At 40.1% G+C, this 24,502-nt stretch overlaps 1 protein-coding gene and 1 long non-coding RNA gene across 2 annotated transcripts in view; one reads left to right on the top strand and one right to left on the bottom strand.

The window, feature by feature from the left end:
- The window catches only part of LOC141580134 (uncharacterized), a 148,054-nt gene that overhangs the window by 39,696 nt on the left and 83,856 nt on the right, over nt 1-24,502 (bottom strand). The window lies entirely within an intron of this gene.
- NPSR1 (neuropeptide S receptor 1) overlaps nt 7,109-24,502 on the top strand; it is a 169,973-nt gene continuing 152,579 nt past the window's right edge. Inside the window, exon 1 of the mRNA XM_003930733.4 lies at nt 7,109-7,473. Coding sequence (XP_003930782.1) covers nt 7,327-7,473 — 147 coding nt within the window. The 5' untranslated portion in view covers nt 7,109-7,326. The remainder of the gene's footprint in view (nt 7,474-24,502) is intronic.

The following is a 24,502-nucleotide window of genomic DNA, read 5'->3' as shown; positions in this document are numbered from 1 at the left end:
CGTCTCTACTAAAAATACAAAAAATTAGCTGGGCATGGTGGTGCGTGCCTGTAATCCCAGCTTCTCAGAGGCTGAGGCAGGAGAATTGCCTGAACCCAGGAGGCGGAGGTTGTGGTGAGCCGAGATCACGCCATTGCACCCCAGCCTGGGTAAAGAGCGAAACTCCGTCCCGGGAGGGTGGGGGGGAATAAGAACTCAGATACCCATATCATGCTTATTTGTTTGTAAAGGTTCTGTTTGTTCTCTTTATAATTTTTTTAGAATTTTTTCCTTGTCCTTGATATCCTTAAACTGTACTGTTACTTGTCTAGGTTTTCCTTTTCTTCTTTTCTTTCACACCTGCTGTATCCTTGCAATGTAAAGTCTTACGACTTCCTTTAATTCTGACAAATTTTCAATTATTATTCCTTCAAAAAATTTTCCTTAAGTATTTTTTCTAATAATCTATTATGCAAATTGTCAATCATATAGAAAAAAATATACAATGAAAATTCAAATTAAACACCATTTAGATTCTATCAATCTTTTTTTACATTGTCACAGACCTATCACTCTATTCAACTTTCTATCCAACAATTATTTCAGGTGTTTAATGCATTTCCAAGTAAATCAGAAATATCAGTAACGTCCCTTCAAATGCTTCAGCATGAATATCAAGTAAATGCATACTACTATTTGTTTATTTTTAAATTTTGCCTCCTTAAGTAAAAATTATGGACCATAAAATACACAAATCTTAATTATGCCATTCAATGCATTTTGACGGATGCATACACCTTTGTATCTCAGACTCCTATCAAGATACAGAACATCACCACCACTCTGAAAGTTCTCTATGCCTCTTCCAACGACCTCCAAATCCAGTCCCATACCCATTCCCACAGATACAATTACCATGCTTAAATTTTCTACCATAGATTAATTTTGCTTATTCTAGGGCTCAAGATAAACAAAATTATATAATGCACATTTTTAAGTTTTTCCATTCAGACTAATGACTTTGAAATTAACTCATGTTGTGACATATGTTCTTGCTTTGTTCCTTTTTATTGATGAGAAGTATTCCACTGTATGGGTATATCCTGGTTTATTTACCCATTGTCCTACCAACGGAATCTTTCCAGTTTTTCATCAACAAACATAAACATAAACCACCACAGTGGTACCATTTTTTCCTTCCACTAGCATTATGTGAGAATTTCAAATGCTGCACATCCTCACCAACCTTCAGTGTTGTCAGTCTCTTGAACTTTAAAGTCCTTCTTGTGAATGTATAGTGGCATCTCATTATGCATCTCCCAGACCATTGTCCTTGAGTGCTTTTACAAATGCTTATGGTGTATTCTCATATCATCCTTTGTAAGGTGTCTATATTAATTTTCTATTTTAATTTATCTTTTTATTGTTATTCATATATCTTTGATATCAGTTCTTTGTCAGATACATATTTTATAAATGTTTTCTCCCAATATTTTCTGTACATTTTAACATCTTTTTTTAAAAAAACATACACTTTCAAAACAACTTTTGATTATCATAACATTTTAATTTTAATGAAGTCCAGTTTATCAAGTATTGTTATGATTATTGCTTTCTGCATATTATCTGAGAAATATTTGCCTAATACCAAGTTGTAAAAATATTCTTCTTTGCTTTCTTATAAAGGCTTATAATTTTGAGTCTGTGATCTCCACTTCAAATTAATTTTGGCCAGGATGAGAATCATAGACTGACAATCATTTCCTTTTTCAAGTGAATATCCAGTTGCATGTGCTATTTGTTGAAAAGACTTTCTATTCCCCACTGGTTTGTTTTGGTACCTCTGTCAGGAATCAGATTCCTATATAAGCAGAGATCAATTTTTACACATGCAAAATGAATTGTTCCATTTATCTATTCACCAGTCCCCACTGTCTTAAATTCTGTAGCTTTATAGAAAATCTTGAAGTCAGGTAGTTTAAGCTCTTCAGTGATGTTCTTCATTTTCAAGTGCTTTAGATTGTCTAGATTTGTTGCCTTTCTCTATGAACTTTGATATCAACTTAATTTATACTAAACATCTTGGCTTGATTGTTAGTGGAATGTTACTGAATTTATAGATCAATTTGGGAAAGAGTGACATCTCTAGCAATCCCAAGTCCTCCAATCCCTGAACTGGTATTCCTCTCAATTTCCTCGTGTCTTTATTCATTTCTTTCTGCTATGTTTTATAAAGATATTTTATGTCTTTTGTAAATCTATTCTCAAGAATTTTACATGTCAAAATTTTGGGAATTTTTATGGATTATAAATAAAATTGTTTCATAAATTTTGTTTTCCAATCTCTTCCATTGATTTTTAACTCTCCCTCTAGGACTCAGTATATAGATGCTCAGACATCTATATTCATTGCACATATTCCTTAACTATTTGTCCCATTTTTTCATAATATTGTCACTTTTAATATCTTCTGAGAGTTTTTCATCTTTTCTCTCATTCATTCTTTTCTCTGGTCATTCAAAACATCTATTTAGTAGTTTTCCCAGCTATTTGTTTTTATACTATTTCCTGTTGGTATGCCTTAAATACTTAGCTCCATTCTTCCTTGGTCTTCTTATTTGTTCGTTTGTTTTGAGGTAGAATCTCAGGTCATTCCAGATGAAGTACAGTGGTGCCATCACATCTCACTGCAGCCTCAACCTCCTGGACTCAAGTAATCCTCCCACATCAGTTTCCTGAGTAGCTGGGATCACAGGCACACACCACCATGTCCAGCTAATTGCTTTTACTTTTTTTGTAGAAAAGGGATGTATGTTGCCCAGGCTGGTCTTGGAGCTCCTGGGCTCAAGTGATCCCCACACTTTGGCCTCCCAAAGTGCTGTGATTATGGTTGTGAATGGCTATGCTTGGGCTTCCTGGGTCTTTTTCACAAGCTGCCTCTTCATTTGCAAACATCTAGCCCATGGAGTGGTGTGGAGGATAGACTTTAAGGTGACTTCCCCCTCATAATACCTGACACCTGGTTTTCATGCTTTTCTATAATCCCCTTCTCCTGAGGGTGAGCAGACTATGTGACTTGCTTTCCGCCAGTGGTAACAGGACATATACAATGACATGCGTGTAATTACATAAGAGTGTTGTACTCATCTTGTTAAAATCTCTCCCCACTTTGCTGGCTTTGAAAAGACAAGCTGCTCTGAGTTCCATAGTCACAGGAAATGAATTCTGCCAACAATTCTGAGGACCTAGAAGCAGATCCTTCCCCAGTTGACCCTGTGATGAGTCCCCAGTCTCAGCCAACACCTTGATTTCAACCTAATACAGATGGACAAGAAGAAATACTCAGTGCCAGGCTGCCCATCTGTATGTGTTGTGATCTGCTTCCCTGCTCCTACAGCGCACCCCCATCGCCCATCTCCAGGCCAGGCTCCAGTTTCTGCTGTGTGTAACCACAGGCCAAGCAATGAGCCACCTGGACAGTGTGTTCAGAAAAAGACACAACTAAAAAGACTTCTCTCTCAGCCTATCTCCTGTTCATAGCTCCCTGCCTTTGCCTAGTCTAATTTGCCATTTCCCCATCCAAGCTCCCATCTTTATCAAACGTGACTCAGTCAGATTCTAATCCACCTCCAGGATTTTCTCAAAGTTTTAAATAAATAAGCTTGTATAACATACATACAGAAGAATGCAGAAATTATAAGTATATAAAGCTCAATGCATTTTCACAAGTGGAACACCTTCAGGTTCCTATCAGTCCAATCAATGAACAGAGTATTAACAGCATCTCAGCATCATTCATTTGCATTAGTGTATGTTTCCCATTGTGTGACTATACCACAATTATTTTTTTTATTTTACTATTGAAGGACACTTAGGTAGCTTCTAGTTGGAGGCTATTACAAACAGAACTGCCATATTGATTGTTAAACATTTTTTGGTTAATATGTGTGCTCATTTGTGTTGGGTATTTTCTTAGCAGTTTCACTGCTAGGTCATAGAGCATGCAGGCGTTCTGCAGTAGATGATACTACTGAGTAGTTTTTTAAAGGGGCTTGTACCAATTTGAATCACTACAGTAGGGTATGCTAGTTTTTCCTCCACATCCTCACCAACGGGTTGTATTTTCCATCTTTATCATTTAAGCCATTCCAGCAAATGTCTTCTGGTTTTTCTTTAAGTCCTGCATTTCATCAATGCTGCTCTCATTTTTATGGAATTTCTACAAATGAGTTCAGGTGAGAATGTGTATTAGTTCTCCAGAGAAACAGAAGTAATAGGAGATGTATGTGTGTGTGTGTATGTCTGTGTGTGTGTGTCTGTAGGGAAGGGAGAGAGAAATGTCTTATAAAGAATACAATATGAAATAATCATTCACACAGTTAAAAGAGACTAAGAAGTCCCAAGACCTACAAGCAGCAAGCTGAAAACCCAGGAGAGCTATGTGTAGTTCCAGTCTGAATATAAAGACCTGAGAACCAGGAGAGCTGGTGGTATATTTCCACTCTGAAAGCTAGCATGCTCGAGACTCAAGAAGAACTGATGTTTTAGTTCAAGTCCAAAAACCAGAAAAAAATGTCCCAGGTCAAAGTAGTCAGACAGGAGAATTTCTCCCTTTTTCACAGAAGAATTACCCTATTTATTCTATTCAGGCCTTTAATTGAATGGATGAGATCCATTCACCTTATGGAGGGCAATCTGCTTTACTCAGTCTGCCAATTCAAATGTAATCTCATCCAGAGCCACCCCTCACAGACACACCCAGAATAGTGTTTAACTATTTGGGCATTCCATGGCCTTGTCAAGCTGAAACATAAAGTTAATCATTATACTATGTTAATTTGTCATCTTGTCCACAGCTATTTCTATTAACTACTGTGTAATATTCCACTGTATTGTATACAAGCATAGTTATACTTTATAAAAATGAAAACAAACATTTATTATTTTGCTTCATATTATGTTTGTAAGTTCCATTTATGTTATTTTTGGCTGCAGATCATTTTCTCATTGTTATATTGTGTGACTACATGAAAATTGATTCAGCCAGTTGATGGACATTTGGGTGGTTTCCAGTTTGGGATGATTCATTGATTTTGACATTATGAATATTCAGGTTGCTCCTGGTATGTTTCTTTAATAAAGTTGGAAAGGCATCTCTTTGCATGTCTGCTTGTACAGATACATACATGTTTCTCTTGGGTAGCCACAGGTTGAACAACGATCTACCTGAATCATGAATGAAAAGAAAAGGACACAACCAGAAAGCTCTCCCTCCCCACCTATTCTCTGTCCATGGGAGCTGCCACTTTCCCTCACTCTGCTCCTACACACTGTGACCTAACCAGCTTCTACCTTCTTTCAAAAGTTCCTCACAGATTTTGTCTTATGAACATTTTCTTGAAGTAAAACATACCTACAGAAAAGTGCATGTGTTTTAAGTTTGCAGTGCAAAGAATTTCTGTGAACTGAGCACATGTAAGTAACCCAGATAGAGATGAAAAATTATTAGGATCTAGCAAATGGAACAGTGCATTAGAGGATATGTAATTCCAGCTTTACTAAATACTGCTGAATTGCTCTTCAAAATTACCATGTCAACTAACTCTCACCAGAAGATGCACAGCCGTTTCCCTTCAATCTCGTCACCACTTGGGAATAGCCATACACTAGCTTTTACTATGCTGAGAGGTAAAAATTCTTACTGCTTTGAGTTATTTTCCTTAATTGTTAATATGGTTGAACATATTTTCATGCTTATCTGTTAGCTGGAACATGCTGCACTTGTTTTGCTATTGAGTTGCTGTCCTGTTTTAACCCTTTCTTTAAGAACCCACAGCTTATCCAGTTTTCTGCACAACTCCCTTCTGTTTGCTGCCCTTATAAACTTAATGCCTTCTCATTGCTAGAGCACTCTGCCCTCCTTGGGGCTGGATGGTTCATAATAAAGCTTTCCCGGGAGATCTCATAGGACCAAGTTCTTTAATGGTGGCCTCTAAACCTGCTACCTCTTATACCAGTTGTCACAAACCAGTGACTGGACCTGTTTGGCTCACAGAGTGCTTTTAGCGTAAGCAGTCAGGTGTTATGCTTGGTTGTCTTATAGGCAGCTTAGTTCCTACTGTTCTAGACTTGGCCTGCCACCCTCATTCATGTTACCTTCATGCCCCATAGGCATTTGAGATTTGATGCAAACTAATCTGTTACAGTAAAAGCACCACTGTCTAGGAAATGCTGGAGATGGGTTATCAGCTCATTTACACCAGCAGCTGTGGGATCTTGGGCAAGACATTTCACCTGTTGGAGCCACTCTGCTAGCATAAGGGATAACATAAAGATACATTCCTTACCTATCTCATGGGGTTTTTTGGAAATTGAATGAAAGAACATGTAAATGTGCTTTGTAGAGTGAGAGAGAGAGAGAGAGAGAGAGAGAGAAAGAGAAAGAGAGAAACAGGAGCAGCTCTTAATATTCTTGCCTAGCCTTGTCTGTGGAGCCCAGGATACTACACTACCTCCTTTCTACCCACGCCCTGAGTATTGGTCCTAGGTAAACAGGTGAATATTCTGAAGGCAATAAGAGTCTTCACGAGGCTCCTCCCAGTCATATCACGAGGTGTTGTAGCTTATTGGCAAACACAGATCTCATGCTTTTCTGAGAATTGCCCTGTGAACATCTAGATAGAATTATGGGTGTAAAATACAAATGTAGTATTTGCCTATATTTGCGGAAATAAAAGTACATGACAGAGTAGATCACAAGGTAATCTTTAAGTCAGAAAGCAACCTCAGCTGAAATAAATGCATAATTATGATTTGATTTCAAAAGTGAAAACATGACCGGAATTCTGGCACCTACTGATTAGTCCAAATTTCTGTATTGTTGAAGCAACAGCCGAAGTAGGGGGTCTTCTGTGGAAGTCAGGAAAAGCACAACAGAGCAGGGGTCCCATCCAGGGAGCCACGTCGATGGCTGTGGTGGGCTCCACTTTGCTCTTGGGGTAGAGCCCCGTCTGTGGGTGGGGCCCCGTCCGTGGGTGGGGCTCCGTCCGTGGGTGGGGCTCCGTCCGTGGGTGGGGCCCCGTCCGTGGGTGGGGCTCCGTCCGTGCGTGGGACTGTGGGATGACGAGGGTTGTGCTGTGCTGGCTACCCCGTGGTAATTTCCAAGGAGCGAGCAGCACGTGGATCCTCCCCGTCATCAGGCAGAGCTCTTCAGTGAGGTGGGTTCAGGGAGAGTTCTGTGCCTCTGCTCAGCAGAGCTGCAGCTGCTGCCCAGCTCTCAGGAGGCGAGCTGGACACCTTCACTCGGCTGCAGGATCAGGGACAGCAAGGTTCAACCCCGCCTGAGCCATGCCAGCCAACTTCACAGAGAGCAGCCTCGATTCTAATGGGACCAGGCAGACGCTGGATTCTTCCCCAGTGGCATGCACTGAAACAGTGACTTTTACTGAAGTGGTGGAAGGAAAGGAATGGGGCTCCTTCTACTATTCCTTTAAGGTAAGTTTCCTGCCTTTGACTCTGAACACTGACTTCTAATAATGAGACTGGTGGAACTTAAGAGTGTCATTTAAAATTTCCTAGCCAGTATTGTGAATGAGTATTGTTTATTTTCTTTACTAAAAAGGATTTTGAAAAGTCTGAAGTGCTAAAGCAACAAGCTTTAGTGTGCAGAGACCTAGATAATAGCGTCTGATGAATACAGGTGGTGTTTTTCTTTCTGACGCTGCTGGAAATGTGTGAATCATGAGTAAAATTTATGACTGGAAGATACTTGCTTTCCCCCTTTCCTCAGGTGAAAGCACTTTTAATTAATCCTGTAGCAGTACTTGAAATGTCTGTTTCTAGTAGGGGTTACAGCTGTGAGTTTTTTGCTAGGAACACCAAAGGTGTGGAAAGCTCACAGTCACCAGGGCAGTGACTGATGTGATGAGAAACAGCATTGAGTAAGGCAGGAAGGACGACACTTTCTTTGATGATCCTTTTCATTAAACATCAGTGAGAAGCAGATTTCTTTGAAGGTAGTTGACGATGCCACTATTTGCGACAAGTTACCTCCTAGAAGGCAGAGTTTGGTGAGTTTCACCTTCAAAGTATCCAAGGGCCACACTGAGGAAGGATCCTCATTAAGCTAATACTGTATTGTTTCCTATTCTGCAATAAGATCTTGTGGACAGAAATGAACCACGCATCTGGGAAAACAACAGCTTCCTGCTTCTTGCATCAGGATGCTGGGTTTTCAGGTTATTTCACTCCCTGCCTGATGATATGTTTAGTCGTTGCAATAATTCACAGGTCTCAAACGGGTCCCTTTCACCAAAGAAAAAAATACTTTGAGAAGATTCTAGTTGTTGCTTTGTTGGGTTTTGCTGTTGTTGTGGTTGTTAATCCTCTGTATGTTCTTGAAATGACTTAGTTTTCACACAATGAAGAAGCATTACTGTAACATCCAACTCCCTACCCAAACTGTGTGAATATTTCTGAATATTCAGAATAAAACTTTCAGCAGGGAGCTGTCCCAGGAGTCACTTACACTTCAAGGGCCCTAAAGTCCCTGTAGCAAAGCAGAGCCTGAGCAAACCACTCCTCAAATGGCTGCAGTAAAACCCTGTCCCTCAGAATCACCTCCTAATGCATACACATAGCCCAGCTGCACAGCTCCACAATGTAGCATGGAAAGTGAAATTAGAGTTTGTTACCACTTAATGATGACTGAATAATCCCCTTTATAAAATCAGCCTGCAGACCCAGAGAGTCTGTCTTGTCAGGCTTTGTGCACCCAGGAAGCACAGGACTCCACTCAGTATTGCTGCCGGTGCGGCCTCTTTGATATTCTTAGAACATGACAGCAAGCAGAATGGAGAGAGGCCCTCCATTGCAACGGGGATAATAATCAGCAATAAGGTGGTTATTCTGAGACTCAGGCAAGAATCAATCTCAGCTGAAGTCTCATTTGCCATTTTTTGAATACAGCACCTACAGGGATGTTTGGAACATGCGAACAAACAAATCCTCTCTATAAGGGTTTGTCCTCTCTATCCTAGCAACATTATCACCAGACACTAAAGAGAATCACAGCGTCTTTATCTGATTCCTACTGATACGTTTGCAGCAAAACAGCTGGACCACTGGACAAAGAGAAAAGCAGAGAGGAATTGTGTCTGGCCAGGAGCTTAGAATGCTCAGATTCATTATTTGAGAGACACATGTCTTGACTAAAACACTGTGATTTTTAGTTACACGGTGATGAGTGGTGGTATTTGTGAGAACTTAGCTTACATTTCTTAGTAACTTTTTTCTGATCCCCTTTGAGCACAAGCAGTTTGGTTGCATTATTCATACAGAAATAGTTCTGATGCCAGCCCTTGTTCGCTGCAATTCATTTTATCCGACATACTTCTGGAGAAGAAATTCACAACCATGCCCCTTTTGCTGTCTCCCAAATGTATCCCTTTAATCCTCATTGCCTTTATTAAAAGCACTAAAAAAATAGCATTAAAAAATAGCAACAACGGTAAAAGTCACAAAAATAAAGGTAACAGCAACAACCATACATCTCATTTGTTTTAGGCATTCTTGGTGCCAAGAGTCTTAGCAAGACTCACTTAGCAAGTGACTTTCTGTGAAGCATCTAATTCTGACAATCCATGGTGTATCTTTCCACCCGGACCTGCCTTCCATCTTCATCTATTTATCTCAATTTTATCCACTCTTTAAAGCTCTGCTTGGGTTTCTTCTTCCATGAAGCCCTCCTTGACTCACCCCTCCCTGAGCTTCATTAGCGTCACGGACTGTACCTCTCTTCTTGCCACTGAATGCAACGCTGTCTTAAACTACTGTTTCTGTATGTGTTGGGTGAATTTGTTAGAGTCCTCAAGCTCCTTGAGTAAAAGGAATGCCTTATATTTGTTTCATGTTTTCTCCAGGACCTACTACTACGCTAGTCATACTCAACACACATTGACTTAAAGTGTGGTGTGTTTTTTTTTTTTTTTTTTTTTTTTTTTTTTTTTTTTTTTTTTTTTTTGTCGACTACCAACATTTTGTCAAATAAGCAAGATAAAGCTTGTATTCACTGTGACAGAGGTGGGTGGGGGCTCTCATTAACCCTGATTCCACCCCTCAGCCTCTACCCTGCCCAGTCCCTGTCTGCAAGCCTGTTCAGTTTGTCCCTAATCATTATGAGACCAGGTCCTAGATTCCAGTGGGTGGGGTATGGAATTAGCTGAGGCACCATGAGCTGGTAACAGTAGTTTGTCTAGCCTTGGGGAATCCATCTCTAGCACACAGCAGCCTTACGTTGTCTCAGCTGTCTTGCTCAGTCCACATACCTGGGCTTCTGACTTAGTTTCCCATCTCACATTCTAGTTCTTATCCTCTGAACCCCAACGCCCTTTCGGAAGGAGACAAAACATCCCTGTCTAGATCTTACTGGCACTTCGTTCACAGGCTTAGAGCGTGTTCCTTCCTCCCACCTCCCAGAAGAATTCTAGCTTCTGCTCCACCACTCTAACCTACTCTGCCTTCCTAAGCATGTTAGGCTCTTGGAAATGAGCAGGGAGGTCCGGAGTGGGCTCACCCATCCCATCCTCTACATGGGCCTTGCATAACTAACCCTATGTGGTCTTGGGTTCAAGATTCTCAGCCCAGCCTCTGGCTCCCTTCACAGTTTCCAATTTCTTGTACTTTCGAGATCACATCCAGCTCACCTTCTCAAGACCTACGCCTTGGAATTAAGGGATTATATGGGCTTCAAGAAGCTACCAGAAGTTTTCAAGGGAAGGGGAACTAGCTTGAAAACTTCTGGTAGATTCTGGGAACTGAAAAATGGGTACTGGACAAATCCAATACCCATTTGTCAGAAAATGAATGCGGTATCTGAATATAAGGCTGTCCAAATGCAAGGCAAATACAAAACTCTTCACACAGAAAGCCCTTAATTTTGCCGGTGAATTCACCAGCAGTTTCCTGAATCTCTGATTCTTAATGATGAGAAACCTAATTAGAAGTAACTGGAAGGGAGACCTGTCTGAATTAGTAAATTACCTTAATTACAAAATAATGCGAATAAAACTTGGTTTTATTACTCATAGGTGAGGGGAGAAACAGAACCAAGTCTGTTAAATATCACCTAATAACAATCTTTTATAGTGCCTCCTCCCATGGGTAGTTACCAGTGATATGTGATTAGTCTGACTATTGTTTATATGTTAATGGCTTCTTCTAAGTGCTTCAGGGTGATGGGACACAGTTTGTTCCCTTTGTTTGTACACCCTACCTGCCGCGCTGTCTTACTGTTAATTTTCTTAACACTCTTCCTCCATTAATATAACAAAAGCAAATTTCAACTTGCTGCATGTCCCAGTGATCTCACACTATGCTTTTGCAGAGCTCAAATTAAGACTTAGGTAGACTGTGCTTGTTTTCACTACATTCCAATTGACAACTCATTTCTACTTAAGTACTGGCATTTTCACCTGTGACTGTCATCTCAACGCCTCACATCTTTCCAGGGCTTGCTGTTCTCCCTTCCTGCCCTGGCCCCAGGGTAGTGTCGGTGATGCCCTTCCTGGAATCCAGAATCCCTCATGTCACAACCTCCTAATGCATCTCCTGCAATTTGTAACAAGGGGTCTTACATTTACATCATGCATGTTTACATTTTTTTCTAATTAGTCTCGTTCAGTTTGTTTAATTTGAGTTTCTACAGTTGAATACTGTGGCTGCGCCTAAGGGAATTAACTACTAGTTTTGCTCAGTTAAATCGTTATTAAAGGTATTGTTCCTTCCTGCCTGTTCTGCTACCCAGACCTAGTGCTTCGCTTTCCAATCTCTGACTCTGGGTAAACTCTACTGTGCAGTGTGTCCAGTTTCACCCCCTGCAAATGAGAAAGGCTGAGGATGGCATGTAATTTCCAAACTGTAGACTCTAGTATTTGAAAAGGAAATCTTCCTCAGCTAAATTTCTCTTTGCATTACTAATACATCTGATGGCAGGAAGCATAATCATAGTATCTTAGTGAATTCAGAATAAACCCAGTCATTGCAGAGCTTTTCAGCTCAGGAAGACTTTTCACAATTTCTGGCTTTGGGAAGGCATCTATCTCCAAGGGCAGTGCTTCTGTATGGCGTTTCTCTCTCCCTCCCTCCCCTTCCCCCTCCCTCCTCCCTCCTCCCTCCTTCTCCCCTTCTCTCTCCCCCTTCTCCCCCTCCCCTCCCTCTCCCCCTCTGTCTCCCCCCTCCCTCTCCCCTTCTGTCTCCCCCACCACCTCTCTCTTTGGGAGTGGGGATGTGGGGGGATAAAAGGTGAAGGGAGTTTGATCTAGTGAGGGATCTGAGCAAGTTGGCATCAGCTGAAACAAGACCCATCTGTCCCTCAGATGTGGTCATCCTCGTTCTGGACTTTGATCTGAGTTCCCAGCCAACCTGTGTCAGGCCCACATTGCTTTCTGGGGTAATGGCCCTTGGCCACGTTCTCTCCTGGTACAGTGTGCTTGAATCCCCTCTCTCAATCCTGAATAAATTTCTGCCTCCTTACTAGGAATAGAAAGTTTGCTCCCAACTTTGGGCTGCAGGAAAAAACAATGGAGTGTCTCTGGCCCTCTCTCATGCCATGTAGCCATCTACACTATACAATTGCCACCTCATGATACATGGCAAAATCTGGGAGACTGTCCTTCCCTGGTCTCTACAGAGTAAGTGGACCTCAGCACCCTTCCAGTCCTGTGCTCCCCAAATGTAGTGGCTGTTCTCTCTTCCTCCCCTTTCTCCTGCTAACCCTTGGAGGGGGCAATCCAATACCCACTTGTCATTGTCTTGCTTGTCTCACATCTCCCCTGGTATCCAACACCACTGTGCGCCATGTAACCCTTCCATCTCCCTCAGCCTCCCCTCTGTCATGGGGAAACTGATGACACAGTGTCCCTCCAAATTTATTATTCCAGGCTCTCTGTTCTGAATGCTCAAAAGTCACACCCTCTTGCAACAGAAAAAGCCATTTCTCCTCCAGCTGTTTAAGATATCCTCGATGAGGTATTTCGAAAACCTGGTGCTGACTTGTTTCTCTGTCTGCACTGATGGAATAAGAGTGCACTCAGAGCAGTGGGGCTGCCTGGGCTGGGGGATGGTGTGTCAAAGAAGCAAAAGCACATCCATTCATGTTTCACAATGTCACTCTGCCATCCTTGAAATAATCTCCTGCTTATGACGTGAGTAAGAATGTTTCCAGCCATACGCTCGAGTAGATATGAAATCTAACCCTGTTTCTCTTAAGTAAACAGAGCTGCTCTCTGGACCTTTCAGTGCCTCGAGTAAACTCAGGCTTTGGAGCTTTCTCCATCATTTCAGTGAGGCGGTGTGGCTCAGAGAGCAGGCTTTAGAGCCAGACTGCTGGGGTCAAATCCCAGTGTCACCACCATCTAGTGGAGTCATTTACATCTAGCGGACTTTGGGTAATTTACTTCCACTGGTGTCTCAGTTTCCTTGTCTAACAAAGGAAGCTAATAATTTCATGGCCTTTAGAGAGTTGTTGTAAAAAGTTAAGTGACAGAATGTTTGTACAGCCTTAAAGAACAGCAAGCGGCCCACAGTAGTGCTCATTATTCAGTTAGAGTCCCAGGAATTCATCATTCCACTCTTTTCTCAAGACAGTTACTGAGAGGTAAGGAGGCAGCATTACTTGTAATGAAGTTTTGGAAAATGCTGAGAGACCACTGCAGGTGGAGGCACTTCGAGGCAGCTTTTAATATGCAGGTGGTCCTCAAACAATGGTGGTGAATTGAGCTGTTTCTTTTCTTTTTCTTTCTCTTTCTTTTTTTTTTTAAAAAAAAGACCATGAAAATGTAGAAGATAGAGATATAGAGGGAAAATTCTATTTCTTACTTTATCATCCTGATATTATGTCTAGCTATTATCTAGGCAAACTTAATGGCCCACAACATGAAAGGCTATTTGCAGAAAGAGCAAATTATGCCCTATCTGGAGAAAGAAAGAAGTGGCTTCTTTGGTAAAAAGATTTTCCAGACCACAGATGGCAAAATCACCCAAGGTCATGAGGAAGTCGTAAGGAATAATCAAGGTTCTTGTTTGCCCACTTACGCAATATTGATGGCTGCCTAGAAATGATAGGTCTATTACTCTTGTCAGCACTTTACAGTTTGCAATATGATTTCACATTATCACCTTTGAACCTCCCATCAGCTCTAGGGAGATTTAAAATAGCATTCTTTCTCTTTAACTAGATATGAAACTGAAGTCTGAGAGAAGTTAAAGGTGTAAACTTCCTAAAAGTCAAGACAAAATAAAAATAAAATAAGAAAGAAAAGAAAGAGGATTCTGAGCTGATTTTGGTCAGGACAGGTTAAGCTCTGTAAAAACCAAACCCTGAATCTCAGTGGTTTAACACACCAGAGGCTTATTGTTCCCTCACATCACAGTAGGAAACAGGTCAACTTGTAGCTGTATCTACTAGAACAAGTGGCTTCCAGGGGAGATGGCAAACTTTCTCTTGTTAGCTGTGGTTTGAAAGGACACATGACTTTGACTGAGTTCTATTGGCAAGAATTAGTTACCCTGATGGGCAAGAGAAATGCCCCCAGGTTGGGGGCCATAATGCATAGCTTTAAAGATTTGATCCTTGCCTTCTGGCAGATAAAACCCCAATCCCTGGGCCTGGCCTATTGGCCTTTCACATTCTGACCCAATCATCTTCTCTTCTCTCTTCACATCCTGGACTATGTTGATCTGAATGTCTTACCATAGTCTGAGGATACAAGGTCCTGTTTGCCTTTGCTGGAAATGCCTTTCTCACATCTTTTTCTGATATCCCTCTAAGCTCAATTGCCTCCTCTTCTGGGAAGCCTTCGGAATCATTTAGTAGTCCAGCATCATCACTACCCTTGGGCTCCTAAAGCACTTAGAATCTCTGTGTAACAGGGTTCCTCTCTTGACATGCATGTTCACCTACACACCCCCCGACACATACACAGCCATGAGCACCTACACGTGGACACATACAAATACACAGTGACACACACACACACACACACACACACAGATTAGATGTCAGTTATTTAGGGACACCATTAAATCCACTCTCCCTAGTACAGTGACTGACACATAGCAGATAAAACGTCAATAAATGTGTTGTTGAATGAAAGAGTATATCAAGAAATAATCTGTAAAACAAGTTTACTGCTAAAATGTCAATAAGTTCATATGAATGAATTTGGATAGATGGAGTCTTAATCCTTATTCACTACCCATTTGGCTTGAATTTATAGGTGCCATAATTTAGGGAATTCCTGACATCACGGTAAGCCATGTTATGTATTATTTAGTACTGATGAGAATAATGATGATGCGATCAGACTTTGGGAAGCACCAGTGGGATTGGTGAGTGGAGGCACTATATGAGTCTGGAGAAGGGAAAGGGAAAAGGAATAGGCTTCTGTAACCGAGGATGCCGTTTGGTGGAAATACTACTTGGTTTCAACCTCCATCTCACTTTCCCAGCTAAGTATTCACCATCCTAGTCTCCCTTGTAGTTGAAGGCAGCACAGTTTGGGACGCTTGATTGGAAGTCTCTGAGATTTCGAACAAAGGTTTTTCCTTTTCTGATGAAAGTGGAAAGAGATCGCTGGCATTCTGATTTCCCCCTACTTGAATTCAGACACAATGCATGGAGCTACAGCAGCTGTTTTGTGACCACAGAAAAAAGCTAAGGAAATTTTAGTGAATTGAGTTCAGCAGCAACATATCTGCAGATTTCTCATATGAAAAAAAAACAGCAAATCTTTGTTTAAGCTACTGCTAAGCTGAATACTTTCCTAATTGATATAAATACTAAGTGTAATATGACATTGATAGTATGGAAGCCAAGATCCTAAAAAGTCGCCCACAGAGAGTCAGACAGACATTGCAGATCTTACACATTTGGAGGGTACAAAGGCTGCCTTTACCCATGGTTTTTGTACTGTTATTATATAGATTACAAAGAGATTGAATTGATTCTCATAAACACTGTTTAGACTAGATTGTATGGTTTTGAGTAACCAAGAAAGTAAAAGTTTCTCACCCTTCTCAAAGAAAAGGGCCTTACATTTGTCAAATGATTCTCTACATTCAGATAATAACAATTTCATTCACTTATATAATTTTATGAAAAAGTACTAAAAGCATTCTAAAACATCAGCTCAAAAAACTACCTAAAACATTTGCTCATTTATTCATGATGGCTCAACAAGATTTTTTTAATTCTCCTCCAAAAAGCATAAGGAATCATATCCTTTTCTGATACCTTAAAACATCCAAGCAAAATGTGAGCTGGAGCCATGGCTCTGGACTTGGCAGCCGGTGTTATGCTGTGGGACCCTGGGTGTGTCACAGGGCTGCTCTAGCCCCAGGCATTTCTGGTCTGGGTGCAAAACAATGACCACCATCCCTGCCTGGATGGTGAAGTAAAAATGGAGCCAGTTCTCATGTGGGAGGAACAGTTTTGAGAGACAGGAGAAGGGAGGTATTCATGGAGGAGTTCTGCTTACTAATCTGTGACAATCCTGTCCAAGCCCAGAGAAGGTGGGAGGTAGGGGAGGACTGATGCTCTTTACCCTCAAAGGAAAGTTTTCTGGACTCTCCATTCATCCAGCTTCTTCACCCTCCTGGCCCCTCCACCTTCCTAGTCACTCCATTGACTCAGATTCTCCACCTTTCCAGACTCTCTACCCTCAAAGACTCTCCACCCACCCAGACTAGTCACCCTTTGCTAAAGATAAATAAAAAAGAAACTTCCTGGGACTCTTGACTCCTTCTAAAGACAGGAGTAGGTGGTTGTAAAGGAATAAGATGCAATCATAACTTTGACAAGACTCACAAGAACCCTGATGAAGATTCCCTGCCCTCTCACAAGTCTCTCCTTTCCCAGCCTTATCTGCTTGCCCTCAGCCTTACCAGGGCATTCAGCTTGGACTTTGCATGCTCAGTTTTTAAAAAACATTTCTTTCTCACCCTTTTCCACAATCCCTCTTTTATCTAATTCAAACTCCTTTCTTCAATAAACCGATTCCAAATATTAGCAAAAATAAAAACCCATTCTGAGTAAAGGAGTTCTGAGTTCTGCCCTCAAATGTCTCTTCTAATAACCGCCCCCAACCTGCCATGGCTGTTTGCATTTTAAAAGAGGCCTTTGCTTAATGTAAAATAAACTCCTACTCTCCATCCCCTGGTAGAGTCAGGATCAGAGACTAGGGCAGTGTCTAGAGGATTTTTGGAGTTGCCTAAAGAACCCACAACTCTTCTGCTGGGCCAGAGCCATGATTCACCTAGGCCTCTGAATCAGACCCAAGATATCCCCACAGCACTCAGAATTCCACTCACATACAGATATTGTGTAGGCACAAGGAGCATTATTCACAAGTTATAATTTAATAAAAAATGAAAGGGAATATTGTGAGTACTCAAATGCAGGTTTCTTTTCTTTCACGTATCATTGTAGACTCTAACCTTTGGCAACACAGAACAATCCATGCAAATAGAAGATATTCTTTTGACTAAGAATAAATTTATTCCCTTTCCAATGCATTTAGTCCCTTTTGAGGATTTTTGGTCTACATTAAGAAAAAAATGCAAAGAGTATTCAGGAACACAGAAACTATTAGCCTAAAATAAAACTCAGAATAATGTAATGAATGCAACTCTGCCAGGCCACTCCATCTTTTCTATTGATTTGGTGTATTCGTTCATTAATCAGGTTAAGCTAGCTTATGCTAAGGAAACAAATAACTGGACATTCTCAGTGGGTTAAACCATAATGTTTCCATGTTAGTTTCCTACTCATGTCCCATGTCCATCACAGGTTAACATGGGGCCTCTGTGTATTGTAATCTCTCAGGGAACCAGGCTGATGGCCACTCCATGTCAACACCAGCTTCCCTAATACTCGAGTCAGGAGAGCAAGAGCTAGAGAGATACAGAGTAATGAACCTTACCCTGGGTCTCATAAGCTTCTGCCCAGAAATGACACATATGACTTCCACTCACTATTCATTGGCCAAAGTAAGTTCCTGGTCAAGTCTGATATCAGTGGAGCAAAGAAACATAATCCTCCCTCTGGGAAAGGCAGGGAATATTGGTGCTCAGTGATGTCTAATGCAACTCCTAAAGCTCTGAGATAGGCATTACCCTCTTTGACTTAGAGAGAAGGAAAGTGAGACTCTGAGAAGATAACACCACAAAAAAGTTAATAATGCAAAAATTTGAACCCAGATATGGTTCTAAGGCGCATGCTCTTTACACCATACTAGAACTTCTCAAAGGCTGTTCCACAGAACTCTAATTATGAGAATTCTTCAGCAGTTGTCAGCAGAATGTGAAAGAACTTGGGAAGCACCATATTTTATATGCCATTATATACTTAGAGGATGCATTCACCTATTTAACTCTCTGAGAAGTCTTACAGTAAAGAAACTTGTTTAATTTTTTAAAATGCATTTTCCAAATATATTTGAGCACAGAGCATTATAATAGTACCTCTAATAATGACCATGGCACACACTTCAGAATAGAGCCATGATTCACCCAGGCCTCTGAATCAAACCCAAGATAGCCCCACAGCACTCAGAATTCTATTCACATACAGATATTGAACCAAAGTGTTCACCCAAGGAGCATCATTCACAAGTCATAATTTAATAAAAAATGAAAGGCAAGATTGTGGTACTTTATGTGCTTTCCTGAAAAAAAAAAAAAAAAATCTAGCAGATAACTGAACAGAACTACCCCTTTGAGCAGATGAGGCCCAGAGAGGTAAAATTACCCCCCAAGGTTACAGAGCTGGTAGATGGTAGAGTCAGGACAAAAACTATAGTCTCTAAATATCCAAGTCGGAGCTTCTGCTCAGCTTTTGAGAGGCTCATGAGAAAATGAGAGTGCTTTATAAACTGGAGCATTAATTCTCTAGGCTAAGCATTACTGAAATATGTAGAATACATGGAAATACATGTGGTGCTTCAAGATAGGAAGATTAAATTTTGTGAGGATGTCAATTGTCCCCAAATTAGCATATAATGTTTGAAACAATTGTAATCAAAACTTCAATGTGATTGTTTTAAATTGATTAAATAATTTGAAAGTTTTATTTAAAAAATAGGTGAGAAAATCTCAGAAATTTGAACACAAATAACTATGGGGAAGAAATATGTCTCCCTATTAGTTATTGATAAATATATATCCACAGTAAGCAAAACATTACAGAACTAGCAAAATAATTGACAGATGAATCAGTAATAATAGTTTGCCCTGAAAATAAAGTCCTGGTCCATATATAAGCTTAATGTTACAAAGAAATTACCAAAATTAGGAAAAAAGGAACTAATATTTTGGCAAGAAAAGTAGAGGGTGAGTAGGTAATGGTTCTTATATAAAATTACAAGATAATCAGCTGGATTGTGGAACTACATTTTTACAAAATAACTAGAAGAATCACATAATGATGACACTAATTTTAGGATGAGCAAGTATTATTCAAGCCTAAAAACAAAAATTTAAAGGGAAACAAAAATTATTTGCAATAAAAATAAATATATGATTTTTATGAATTATTATATATTTACATAAAAATGTTACATGATTAAAGTCTTTAATATATAAACAGCCCCTGAGGGAAAATGAATGATATTTCTAATGAAAAAATGGGCATGGAAAATAAAAACAATTTTAGATTCAATACAGAGTTAAAAATATATTTTAAAAATATTGTTTATTAGTGGTCTGAACAATACAAACTCAATAATGCATAATATAAAACATAGCAAATAAAGATGAAAGGAAAATAATATATAAAGTACATAACAGTTCTGTAAAACGTAGGAGAGTAAACCAGAACAATATAACCCAGTTTTTCAGGAGAGCACTTTGGTATTATAAAGCAAACTTAAACAATATATTCGGACTTTGCTTAGTAATCCTACTTGTAGGATTATACCATAGGTATACTAAAGAAACATTCAAAGACAGAAACAAAGACTGCATTAAGTTGTTTTATTAAAAAGTAAGTTTCTGACAATGGAATAATACAATTATGATATAACCATAGAATGGAATATTAAGGAATATTATGCAACTATAACAGCCATTTCTCTTTGTGTAACATTAAAGGTTTTTAAAAGCATAATAAATACAATATATTTCAAATTTTGTATATACCCATAAAATATAGAAGAAACAAATACCAAGATAGAAAAGGAAGAAATTCTTTCTGAAAGTTACTTTGCAGATTATTTTTGTTTTGTATTTGTGTAAAACTTTATTTTCTGTAATGAGCATATTACATTTATTATTCTAAACAACAAAATAACCATGTAAAATACACCATACAACCTCTCAAATAAATTTTCTGCATTGTGTTTCCATGAGAGTAAATAGGAAGAGTCTATTTACTCTGCAGAAGCCCAGAAATGAACCCAAGCAAGGGAGGCTTGTATGATCCAGAGAGCACATTAAGGGACCTAGAAATGCAGGCAAGGGAACAAGACAGCAAATGAAAACCAGAGCAGATGACTGGCTATATGAATTGAATGTATACCAACTTATTAGCCTTTTACATTTTGCTAGTCAACCACCCAACTTAGCTGCACCAAAAACGAAGCTTGTAAGAGTAGTAATTCCAGACTCTGTGGCAGTACTCCTCTTGCTAAGCCTCTCTCATGCCCCCCTCCGCCTCCCTCTGCCGCCCCACCTACCTGTTTTTGTCTCCCAGGATGTTCAGCTCCGTTCTCTGGTCCTTACATCTGCTTCTGCTCATCCATGTGTTTGCTCCGTCTCGTGTCTTTTAGCTACTTGATTTTTGAGCCGCCCAGATGGACTTTAAATATCAGGTTCAAGCCAAGGTGGATCTTCAGGGGAAAGTTTCTCAGACACTTTTACTTTTTATTAGCACCTCCAGAACAGAAAACAAATTCCTGTAGGTTTATTACTTTAATTAGGTAGATTATCAGGAATAATACATTCTTGGTATTTTTATTATAATAGTAATTACTTTGGTTTCTAGGACACAGTAAAGATTTGGACTTAATTTACTCAAATGTTAGTATTCTGTATTTCAAGAGTCTAGAGTTTAAATAGCAATTTAAATGTTAATCTCAGTTCTTGTTACATAGCCGACATTCCATTCGTTTATTCAGCAAATATTAATTACTGTGTAGATTTGAAGCCCAGTAGGATTCCAAATGGTTTTTAACATCTGTGGTTTGCTGTATTATGGGAATTCAAATGGAATTCCAGAATTGAATTGTTTCAAAGCTTTCAATACGTGCTATTAGTGGTTAATTCGGAAGTCCTCTTGTGATCCAAAAACAAATCTCAAGAAGAGATTCACATTAAAATGAATGCAGAACATTGGCATTTCTGTTTCTGGTGAAATTCAAGGATTCATCAGTAAACCAGAACACTGAATTTGAAAGTAACACAAATGTAGTCCCATGTGCCAAGCCCTGACTGAAATGAGAACACTTAAGATGTGGGAGATTAACACTGTTAATAAAACGTGATCTACAATCCATGGTACCTATGATAAAAACTCCAAACCAATAAGTATGCCTTTCAGGTCGGAGTAGAAAGGACTAATGCAGTTATTCAACACATCCTGGAGACTAAGAAACCAATGTTAGGCAGTGATCCAGTCTACTGAATTGGTTTCCTGTTCAGTCCCAGTCTGAAGGTGCTAGTATTACATTCCATCACTTGTAATGCTGGTGTTGAGAGGTAAGGCAAAGGCAGTTCAGGCAAAGACAACTGAAGAAGATCACAGATAGACAGGAATCTCTCCTCTTGACAGCACATTCTTCTCAGTTAGGACAATGACGCAGGCCCTGTACCTTGTCCCATTATTAAAATAATTGGCTTCTAGACTGAGCTCCAGCTTCTCATTGCAAACCTTTTCCTGCTGTTACTACCTCAAAAGTGCCTGGATGGCCACTATCTGTCCTCACTAACCTGCAGTTCTCCCTCTGCTTTCACTGATGCTGTTGGCAGGCACCCTGCTTCTTAGCTTGGCTACTTCTTCTACTCATTGTTTCAGACTCAGCTCACATAACAGTCACTCTAGGATAAACCCATTGACCAACCGTGACCAGCCTCTCACAAAGTTCCAGTGCATGTTCTTTATTTGGGTTTCTACAACATCTTTATCATAGAAGTTCACAATGAAAATTTTAATTGACATACCTGCCTCCACCATCAGACTAGAAGCTCTTCGTGTCTTAGCCTCTCTTATATCCCCAAAGTATATTGAACTTTGATACTAGATTCTCAAAAATGTTTACGGAATTTGATTGTACAGATTACAAACCAGTATAATCACGTCTCCAGCTCCATTATTTTCAGGACAGCTTCCCACTTCTGGCCTGAATATCATTACTACACCAACATGTAAGCCAAGGCTCTCTCCTCAGGATAAATGCCTTTCCCTCTGGTATACTACATGGGAGTTCAAAGAATGACTCTCAGTTCACAACTACTTGGACAATCATGATCCACAGTTCAACAAGTCTAGGCTTAAACTGCGCGTCCCATCTCATCCACATACTCTATTCTTCATGCAGGGGTCCTCTGTCAGCTTGTCTTGCCAGTCTCCAGACAGGTTTAGAGGCATTGCAAAGGGTGCAGTCTCTGTCCCTGCTCTAGACCCTTGTTAAAGTGATATGAAAAGCCTTACAAAGTTATTAAAACTTGAGCTCAACAACCAGATTTCTATGTAGCATTATACAGCTTTCTTTTTTGTGACTGATTTAAAAATCTTGCCATACATGTTTTCAGAGTTGAGTGTTAAAAACGATGACAATCCTCAGTAATCTGGGATGGAATCCCCATAGTTCATAGTAAAACAGTTAGAAAATGTGAATGCTAACAGGAGGTCATGATGACAGGAATTCAACTTTAATTACAAGCACGCCTCCCAGCTGGGTTACTTGGGAGTTGGTAGCAGGGGAGTGGAAGAGAGACAGATTTTAAAAAGGGCATCATCAGAAGGGGATGGCTGTTGGGGAGGATGGCAGACCATCCTGAATGAGCCCAGTCCTACCTTCAGGCCTCCTTGTTGACCTTGACAAGGTGGGACAAGATATGGGAAGAAGTTGGAATGACCTCCTGAATGACCGATTACCAACTGTCCAGTTACTGCCCAGGGGTCATCACATCCTCACAATGTTTCTCATTCTCCAAGTCCAATTAAGCAGCATCAGGAACACAGAACTTTGCTATGTGCTCCTACCTGTTTCACAAAATCAGGTGCCCGTGTGTGTCTCTCTGTCATACTGTGACTGATCCCTAATAAAATTAGAGATTTTAGATATTTGCTTTTGATATTACCAATTCGCCTAAGCAAATTAATGAGGCTGTGAGTAGACCTCAGAGCCTGGTGCTGTGAATGATAGAAGCCACACAAGTCTCAGTGACAGGGCAGTAGAATTTCATTGCCTTCTCACTGAGAAGTGACACCAAATCACTGAAACTGTTTTTCTGATACTTTATTTCCTATCTTGTCAAATAGCAGATATTTGCTCCTTCCTGTGTTGAAGATATTCATCTTCAACATCACTTACATAACAACCTTCTTAAGAAAAACTCTGCAAACATGAGGGCACTGTAAACTTTGTGACTTCCAGGATGGAAGTCCTGCATCCTGTGTGATGTTTATCACTACTGTTGTGTGAAGGCCACTAGAGTCCCTCCATTCCTCCAATGCATGGATCCTATGCTCACTCCTGGAGAAGATAGTCATGAATCCAACCCAACCCTGGAAACCCAGCTTCAGACAAGTTTTGGCTCAGAAAGAAAATGAAGATTTGTCTCCCCCTGGAAAATTGAAAGTAAATGAGGCAACTTCACTATCTCTGAGCCAAAATTGGGGCAGAAAAATACTACAGTAAGCAGGGCATGGTCTTTCCAGTTAAGCAAAGCGACATTCAAATCCCATCTTCACCACCTAATGAGCCAGTAACCCAGGTAAGAAACTTCTCGAGCCTCATTTCCTTACCTATAAGATTGAGGACAGTGAGATCTCTTTGGTCAGGTTTTGATGGTTACGTGAGCAATATGTAAGCCTTCTCAAATGATGTGTGGCACATGGCAATCAATTAAAATCATTTATTGTGAAGCTACCATATACATTACAAACTCAGTAAGTCATATACTGGATTAAAGTGATTCGCTCAAATTATTTAGTTCCCTTTCACCCTCCAACTGTTAAAGATAGTTAGGCTTTTTGTCTTCCAGTTTCCAGCACCTCACTGAAAAGGGGATCATTATTCCTTGGATCTGGATAAATCCAGACTAGCCTGGCATATCCAGAATCAACTAGAGTAACTAATATCTTGTATTTCCTGAGCTAATTCCCATTTCAAATGACCTTTCTGTGATTCCTGTAAGTGGCCTTGTACTCGTCATCAACCACGTTTCCATCCAACAGATATTTATTAAGCACTTTCTATGGGCCAGACAGATGCCGGAGTTGTGACCCAGGCTTAGTGCCTGCCAG

This window comes from Saimiri boliviensis, chromosome 10 (genome assembly GCF_048565385.1).
Source record: "Saimiri boliviensis isolate mSaiBol1 chromosome 10, mSaiBol1.pri, whole genome shotgun sequence".
NCBI lineage: Eukaryota > Metazoa > Chordata > Mammalia > Primates > Cebidae > Saimiri > Saimiri boliviensis.
Note: the sequence above shows the minus strand (reverse complement) of the source record. Positions and strands in the feature narration are given on the sequence as shown.